Raw genomic sequence first — 9,594 nt, 5'->3', positions numbered from 1 at the left:
AACTAGTTCAACCATTATGGAAAACAGTATGGCGATTCCTCAAGGATCTAGAACTAGATGTACCATATGACCCAGCCATCCCACTACTGGGTATCATTTGTTATTTTTAAATATTTCAGAACTGGACCACTTCTCATTGTCCTGTGTACTACCAACCTAGTCCAACCGTAATCTCCAATTTAGAATATTGCAAATAGCCTCCTCATTACTTCCTTTTGCCCCAACTAGAATGTGTTCTTCAAATCATGTAACAGAAAAGCATCAAATTCATAAAATAGCACTTGGCAGGGTGAGGCTGGGAATAATTAATTAAAATAAAATTTGAAGATTATTATGCTAATTTAATAATGATAAACTAGATTCGTAAACCCTTCTAAGGCAAATGATTCACCCTGCATTCATATATGCATGAATATGGGTTCAAAACTATGAAGACTACTTTTCAATTATTTTAAAATAAGTTAACAGGCTATCTAAGATACATCTTTGTTGTTCACATAAATGCCTTTAACTGTAGAAGATGTTAACTTTTAACAAGAGATATTTAATTTTTCAACAAAAGTCTGAAGTATTTAAGTATTTTTTTCAAATAATTCTTCATTACTATGTTAAAAAATACAAATGGTGCAATTAGAGAACTAGCTATTCAAGAACAGAAATAAATTAATATAATATGTAACCTGCTATCATCTGTCTCAAAAGTATAAAATCGCCCCCTAACTTTCATATACATTCTAATTAACCCCTAAGAAAATTTAAAAACTAGATAAAAATGATAAGTTCTTTAAGAGAAAAGAATTAAAAGTTAAACACATAATTGAAAGCTGACAAAAACAAAAAACTGAGCAAATGACTTGAATTATATCTATAATTTGTTCTATGGCTGGTACAATATATTCAGCTACGTAATCCTTTCTTGGAGCTAGATGTGCTCATCCTATCCTTTCTTGCAGCTAGATGTGCCTTTGTGGTTTTGGCCAATAAGATTTAAGTCAAATATTTCAGTCTTAAAGCTATGTGGGTCTAAGGCTCTTTGAAATAAATACAATTCAGTAGGAAAGAAGATCCTTTTTTCTTCTTCATATTGTTGACCTAAAACACTAACATAAGGGCAGGAACTCCAAGGGTATCTTGAGTCATGACATAACCTTGAAGATAAAACTCACGCTCTGAGGTTAGAGGAAAACTTCAGGAGACTGAGTGACCTCGTGATTCACCCACCTCGGCCTCCCAAAGTGCTGGGATTACAGGCGTGAGCCACTGCCCCCGCCCAGAGTTATTGTTCAATGGGTACAGAGTTTGTTTTGCAAGATGAAATATTCTAGAGATTAGTTCACAACAATATGAATATACTTAACATTACTAAATTACAGATGCTCCTCACTTACAATGGGGTTATATCCCAATAAACCCATCCTAAATTGAAACTATTGTAAGTCAAAAATGCATGTAATATACCTGTTACAGGTAGTTAGACAGGCATGAGTGGGGCAAGAGAGAGGACTTCCCTAACCCACCAGGAATGTCAGGTGATGATTCAGCAATTATCACACTGCCTCTCTAAAAGTAGTAGATTGGCAGCTGGCACCAGGGAGAGGCCATTTCCTGATGGTCCACACTTGCTGCACTAAAGTGTTAACTGAATGCAAGCAGCAGAGAGATGCATTCTCGGGCATGTGCATTAAGAGACCAAATGGTGTAGTATGCTCGTCAGGGGGCACTCCACCAGAAAAGGAAAGAAAGCCTCGGATGGGTGTGTGTACAACTTTCTAAACACACTGCATGCTCACCTTCCAACGTTAAGGAGGGCACTGCGCATGCGGGCGCCCCACCCTAAGGGAAGAATCATGGAAAGGGGCCAGCCTATAAAGTCCTAGGATCAAGATTAAACACTGCACTTGACCTCAGTGCTCACTTCTAGGCATACTTCCCATTCTTTCCTGTTCTAAAGCTTTTGTAAATAAAATTCCACTCCTGCCTTGGTCTCTCCTTCTACCTTATGGCCCTAGTCAAAGTTTTTCTTCTGGGGAGGTAAGAATTGAGGTTGCTGCAGATCCTTACAGATTTGTTGCCAGTAATTCAGATACCTTCCGCCAGTAACATACCTAACCTACCAAACATCATAGCTTAGTCTGGCCTACTGTCCACAAAGAGTCAAACTCTATAAAATACTTGAAGAGATTTATTCTGAGCCAAATATGAGTGACCATGGCCCATGACACAGCACTCAGGAGATCCTGAGAATATGTGCTCAAGGTGGTTGGGGTGCAGCTTGGTTTTATACATTTTTGGGAGACATGAGACTTCAACCAAATATATTTAAGAAATACATTGGTTTGGTTCAGAAAGGTGGGACAACTCAAAGTGGGGATTGGGGGGAAATTTAAAAACTTTCTGGTTGGCAATTGGTTGAGTTTCTCTAAAGACTTGAGATCAAAACAAAGGAATGTCTGGGTTAAGATAAGAGACTGTGGAATCCAAAGTTCTTATTTGCAGAAGGACCCTTCAGATAGTAGGTTTCAGAGAGAATAGGTTGTAAAATGTTTCTTATTAGACTTTAAGGTCTGTGTTGAGGTTAATGCCAGAGAGGTATAATGAGGCATGTCCGACACCCACCTCCCCTCATGACCTGAATCAGCCTCTCAGGATGCATTTTAAAAGCTTTTAAAAGCACCCTGGCTGAGAAAGTTCATTGAGATGCTTGGGGGGTGGTGCTTAGAATTTTATTTTTGGTTTACACTACCTTCAACATGCTCAAAACATTTACATTAGCCTACGATTGGGCAAAATCATCTAACATAAAGACCATTTTTTGATAAAGTGTTGATAATGTGAGATTAAGTGAGATAATAATTACTATTTCATGTAATTTTTGAATACTATACTGAAAGTAAAAAACAAAATGGTTGTATGGGTATTCAATGTATGGTTTATACTAAATATGTATGGCTTTTGCACTGGCAGAAAGTCAAAAGAATCGAAAGTTAAACCACTGTTAAGCTGGGGACTGTCTGCAAACACTTAAAATGCTTAAGACAGTAAATTTTGTATTTTGCATTTGTATTTTTTTACCACAATTACAAAAAACAGGTGAGTAGAAAACTGCATGGATCTGGAAACTGTTTGGCTTGAATTAAGCATGAGTCTCTAGCCAGGATATGCAGTTCAAAAGTAAAACCCTTAACTCACTCTCTAGCCTCTTCTGAGACCTGGTTCCCAGGCAGTCCTCCTGCCACACTAACCTCCCTTCTTTCACTTCCTCAAATCCATTATGCTGACTCTTGACCAAGATTTACATAATGCTGCTGGCCTGCAATACCTTTCCATACCAATCATCCCTATCCATTTCTTTGTCTCCTATACCTGTTCTGAGATGATCTCAAACCTCTTAGCCTTCCTTTTCTGAAGATACATTCTTGGTCTGTATTTTTCCTTCACATCACTTACCAATGCTGATGACTTCATATTTTCATTATAACTTGGTTAGTATATATCTACCATATTTTATGAAGAAGTCATGTGCAAATCTTTTTTTCTGTTCACTACCGTGTCAAGACTAGTAGTGTTGAAATAAAGAAAGGAAGAAAGACATGAAAATCAGGCCAGCTACCAGCTAAATATGTACATTCGCAAGGAATCAATTCCATGATTTTGGAGGGATTTTAGCTACACATATGAAATTAGAAGCCAAAGGCTTTCATGCAGATATTAATATTAGTACATTATGTTAAGAAGTGATGATTAGCAAAATAATTGGCTAATCATTTTCTTAAAGAGATTTTATTTAAGGTGAAAGTTTTCCCTGTTGACAAAAGTATATATTAAAAGTAAAAAGAAAATTTCAAGGGAAAAGATCCTTGGAAAAAAGTAGGGTTTAGTCATGAATTTTAGAGCACTCAATTTCTGCTAAGCAAATACAAAAAAAAAGGCAGATATATACTGAGGAGTACATTTACAAACAAAAATGGCTATATCATGGAGAAGTCCACAAAGTCAGTTCAAAAGACACTATTAGAAAAAAGAAGTGTCAATCAAAGCTTCTTATAATGGATGAATTATGAGTTGTTACTTGGAGATGAGGAATAATGCAGTGGTAAAAGAAGAGAGACATTGTCCACAATTGAGATTTTTCACACAATTTTTGAGAATATAAATTATATTGTATTCCTCATGAAACTATGATAATTATTACTATAAAATGTTCAAAAAACTCTAGTACTTAAAGAAACCATAGATTTTTATTATGATCAATTTGCTAATTTTGTTTTTGCCTATATAATCTGCTTATCTAATTTTTCTTTAAAGTATAATTTTTTAAAAAAATCATATACTTTGTTATTATAAATGTATTATATTTGAACAGCATTTTCCCAAAGGCTTTCATATATCTCACATGGTCCATTACTACAAGAGACTGATTCCAAGGTCAATGAAAGATCAAAATTTACCCAGAAATCACAAACTAGAAATGAAAAACAGGTTTCCTAAATCCTAATCTAGGGCTCATTTTACTAATAGAAACAAAGAAGTTTAAAACTTCTCTTGTTTGAGAATGTGCAATTTTTTATAATTAAATCTTAGAATTCAGAACAGTGTGCTACAATATAAAACTTTTAAAGCTCATGCAAACAGAAAAAACTTGAAATACAGTCTCCAATACTTCAGATAAAAACATGCTTTTTGTATATTAACCACTCAATAGCACAAACCTTAACATTATCAAAAACCCACGTATCCAGTTTTGTTGCATCTTGAGCACCAAAATCCTCTCTTTTAGCATCATAACTGTATGTATAAACGTGGTCTCCACTAGCACCTGAAAAGGAAATTTGGAAAAAATAATTTTTTTACAAAATCTTTTAAACTATCATAAAATATGAGATAGTCATTCACAGATTTTTGTGAGTAACCAGAATTTTCACAAAGCATTGTTCATTATGATGGGGAAGAGAAAGATGGGAGGAATAATTAACATTTATGTATATTATGTCCTATGGATCATGCTACATACTTTAATGTATTCTATTGCTTTTTGTCCTCAAAAATAACATATTTTAATTTCACAGATTCACTATATGTTAATTAACACACCAAAATCACAACTCTAATAAGCAATATAACAAAAATAAGCACAACAGTTGTCTCCCTTTAAGGATTAAACCATTCAAAACATGTGTGCCCCTTAGAATGCTACAATCTAAAATAGATGAAGATGTGTAGTGTACAAACCTTCTTAACATAAGAAGAAAATTCAAATATTTCACTTCTCTTATTCATAAACTATGCGTATTTTCTCAACTTATAAGAGAATAAATATTGCTTATTGCCAAAGAGTTTGAAGGGGTCAACAGATATAATAATCTCATACATTTGCAAGACTGTATTAAGAATCTAATCAGTTTAGTGAATTTCTGAGTTTGATAGGCTCTTGCAGGTAATAAGAAAGAGATATGACTAGCGTGATGGCTCACACCTGTAATTCCTGTATCTTGGGAGGCCGAGGCAGGTGGATCACCTGAGGTCAGGAGTTCAAGACCAGCCTGGTCAACATGATGAAACCCCATCTCTATTAAAAATAGATGTGGTGTGTGGTGTATGTGCGCCTGTAATCTCAGCTACTCAGGGGGCTGAGGCAGGAGAATCACTTGAACCAAGGAGGCGGAGGTTGCAATGAGCTGAGACTGTTCCACTGTGCTCCAGCCTAGGCAACAAGGGCAAAACTCCATCTCAGAAAAAGAAAAACAAAAACAAAAAGAAAGAGATATAATAAAGTAATACAATCTTTATAGCGCCAGTTCAGCTCTAATGACCCTATTCCACAGCTCAGCCATTCTACTTGCAACATCGCAAATAAAAAGGTCTGACTGGGTTTGTTGTTTACTATACGATATGGAACATTCCGATTAGACTATCTCTAATTCAATTATTGGTCCTGTCCCATCCACTGTAGCCAGAAACAAGAATGCTAGTTTGATAAGCCATAGCAACTTAATCTACCCTTACCACCACCAGCTCCCAAAAAAAACTAAACTGCTTTCCAAAGAAAGGCAATATATAAATGGCAAACAGTTTGAGGCTTTTTGATCCGCCCAGTATAATAATGTTCTGTGACTATCATCTGTAAATTCTCAATATATATTTTGCTTCCTGGACATGTAATAATCTTCAATAGTTCCCATTATTTTAATTACACTCATGACTAAGTATGTTACAAATCCTTTCTGATAAGTGAAATGATCAATCATTCTGTTCCCACTTAAAAGCATTTAATGACATGAAATTCATCCAACTGATTTTAGAAAATAATATAAATGAATTTTCTAATTAAGAGACATCCCAATGTTTGCAGAATCATGCATATAAACAACAAATCTAAATGCTATATTCAATATATTAAATATCAATTTAAATAAATTATATGTTAAATGCCATCTATATTAAATGCCAAAATATATGGCATATTCAACATATTAAAATAGGAATTATAACTATACATTTTAACACTTAAATCTTTTGTTTCTTTTTTGAGACACGGTGTTGCTCTGTTGCCCAGTGCAGTGGCATAATCATGGCTCACTGCAGCCTCAACATCCCAGGCTCTCAAGCACTCTTCCCACCTCAGCCACCTGAGTAGTTGGGACTACAGGCACATGCCACCACACTCAGCCAATTTCTTGTTTGTTGTAGAGATGTGGGTCTCACCTTGTTGCCCAGACTGGTCTCCAACTTCTGGAGCTCAAGTGATCCACCTGCCTCAGCCTCCCAAAGTGCTGAGATTACAGGTGTGAGCCACTGTGCCTGGCTAATGTTTAAATCCTCATATGAATATCTACTAACTTTTAAAATGATTTACCAAAGTATAATAAACCACACCTCAACACCACCATTTATAATGAAGTTGTATGAAAAGTGCTATGCTAAATATTTCACATGAGTTACATAATTTAATTCTAAAAATAAACCTATGAGATGGAAACTAATATTATCACATTTTACAAAAAGGAAATTGAAGCTCAGAGAGGTTATATAAATTGCTCAAGATTATATAGCTGTTAAGTGATAGAGACATATACCATTTAAATGAATCCAAAATATTATCTAACTGTATGATATACCAATATTTCAAGTATAACTAAGAAGGAAAAAAACAATGCCAATTAAACAGACACATCTATCACTGTAATTAAATATCCCTATTTCAGAAATGTTAAAAATGTAAAAATATGTGTAAAAATCAACAAATACAGTATGTATATAAAAACAGAAAACTACCATATTGACTTATTCCCTATTTACTACCAGAGGAAATATAATCAGTGACTCTTACCTTTGGCAAACATAGGCAGGATATCTGGGCTTCCCCAGCTCCATGTGTATTTACTTTCATTAAAAAGAGAATCAAATTCTACAGGATTTTCCTTCCATCCTTCAGAAAGCAAGCAAGCAGTAATAGTAATATATACATGGTACAATAAGCCCCTAAAGAACTATTCTTCAAATAATAACAATTAGTCAGTGAACAAATGCAAAACTAATAGTAGATTTTATGTATATTATACCACTATTTAAAAAAAACTAACAATAGATAATTTACTTCTTAATGAAATATAAAATTATTTTTGAACTTTCAAGAATAATATCTAGGAAAATTATGCTTCCATCCAACCCAAATTCTTTCAATAACACAGGATAATGAAATACTAAAGCTTCATTCTAGAGTTAATACCCGTGGGTGTTCATGTCAGTAAGGCATGCTAAAACATTTCCAAAGTATCTCAAAACATACCTTCACTTTGTGACATAATTAAGTGGTAAAGGACTAATATTTATTTGACAAATGTTTCATTTAATAAGATTATCCAAATACACAATACCTTTGGCAACTGCGCTGACATCTTCATAAAACCCAGCTATCAGAGCTACATGACCTGGCCGAGATTCTGTCGGCACACGTGTATGAGATACGCCCCAGCTGCCTTCATGCATTATGATATTCCTAAAAGATATTAAAGACACATAGTTAACACAGACTATGATTAGATACTCTCACATAAAGCTTTAGAAACGTAAGATTATTAGAGAAGGAATCAAAAGCAAAAAAGCAAGTCAAAACTTAAGAAGGAAAGGAATCTTTCAAATTCCAGCTGAGCTCATTCCAAGCATCTACCAGTTGAATGAAGCAGCATGAATTTGCTGACGTAAGACCAAACAAAGAACCACTCAACCACAGCACAGAATCATGAAACAAAATACATGATTGCTGTTTTAAGCCACAAAATAGAGATGGCTTGTTATATAGAGATAAAACATATATTATGATATCAATGTTAAATTGCATTAGGTGTGATAATAGTATTGTGGTTATTTAAGAGATATAGGCTGAACTGTTTGGGGTAAAGTTTCTTGCTTTCAAACTGTTAAGGAAAAAATAATTAAAACTAGGTACATATACATGGGCACCGCTGTGGTGTGGGTGGCAGAGGGGCCAGGAGAGGGTGAATACAATTATGAAAAAAGGTTAAAATTGTCATACCAGGTAAAGGGCATACAGATGTTCATCACATAATCCTTTCAACTTTTGTTTAGTTGAAAAATTCTTAAAATAAAAACTAAGAGGAGGGAAAATGGCTACACTCCTAATTAGGAGTTAAATTATATCCCCAAATTTGAGACTAAAACAGGCAGAAAGATTATTTTGCTAAAACGTGTCAACATTATTTAAGTTGTATCACAGTGATTTGCAAAATTTGGGGAAGAAAGCAAAACTACAAGTGATGCTACTACAGGTGAAAGGCCAGCAGAGCAGTAAGTTATAAAATAGTAAACTCATCAATAACATTTTTCAAGACAAATATCTGCCTCTCAATACATTCTGAAGTAAAATATTTATAACTACTGGTGTCAGTTCTTTTACTACTGACTTACCTAATAATAAAAGCAGTTTTGGTGAAATACACACATAATAAGTAAACAGTTTCAAAACCACTGGACCAAATATTAACAGAGAAATATTCTTCAACTTCTTGAGTTATATAATGAAAACTGGACTTAAACAAAAAGGGGAGGTATAAAGAAATGTGGATACTCTATTTAAAAGCATTAGTTTAGATACTGTATTTTAAAACATTAGTTTAGATCACATTTTTAAAAAACAAATTTTGAGCCAGGCTTGGTGGCTCACACCTGTAATCCCAGCACTTTGGGAAGCCGAGCCAGGTGGAGGTCAGGAGTTCAAAACCAGCCTGGCCAACATGGTGAAACCCCATCTCTACTAAAGATACAAATATCAGCCAGGCGTGGTGGCATGGACCTGTAATCCCAGCTACTCAGGAGGCTGAGGCAGGAGAATTGCTTGAACCTGTGAGGCAGTGGTTGCAGTGAGCCAAGATCGCACCATTGCACTCCAGCCTGGGTGACAGAGTGAGACTCCGTCTCAAAACAAACAACAATAACAAAAAAAAAAAAAACCTTTCAAAAACAGGCTTAGAAGAAGCTAGAAGATTCCTGACATTGTAAATATACAATGGCACACAACACAAAACATCAAGTGTTTGAGCCCACAGAGTTTCCGCAAGATCCAAAGGAGAAACAAGT

The 9,594-nt window shown here is 34.9% G+C and overlaps 1 protein-coding gene across 3 annotated transcripts in view; it reads right to left on the bottom strand.

The window, feature by feature from the left end:
* Positions 1-9,594, bottom strand: part of PIGN (phosphatidylinositol glycan anchor biosynthesis, class N) — a 150,680-nt gene that overhangs the window by 111,834 nt on the left and 29,252 nt on the right. For all 3 annotated transcript variants that reach the window (XM_011953602.1, XM_011953604.1, XM_011953605.1), the window contains 3 exons: positions 7,875-7,996; positions 7,328-7,426; positions 4,710-4,816 (listed from right to left, as the gene is read on the bottom strand). In XM_011953602.1, coding sequence (XP_011808992.1) covers positions 4,710-4,816; positions 7,328-7,426; positions 7,875-7,996 — 328 coding nt within the window. The remainder of the gene's footprint in view (positions 1-4,709; positions 4,817-7,327; positions 7,427-7,874; positions 7,997-9,594) is intronic.

This window comes from Colobus angolensis, unplaced genomic scaffold, assembly GCF_000951035.1.
Source record: "Colobus angolensis palliatus isolate OR3802 unplaced genomic scaffold, Cang.pa_1.0 Scaffold369, whole genome shotgun sequence".
Taxonomy (NCBI): Eukaryota; Metazoa; Chordata; class Mammalia; order Primates; family Cercopithecidae; genus Colobus; species Colobus angolensis.
This window is presented reverse-complemented; position numbering and strand designations above follow the sequence as displayed.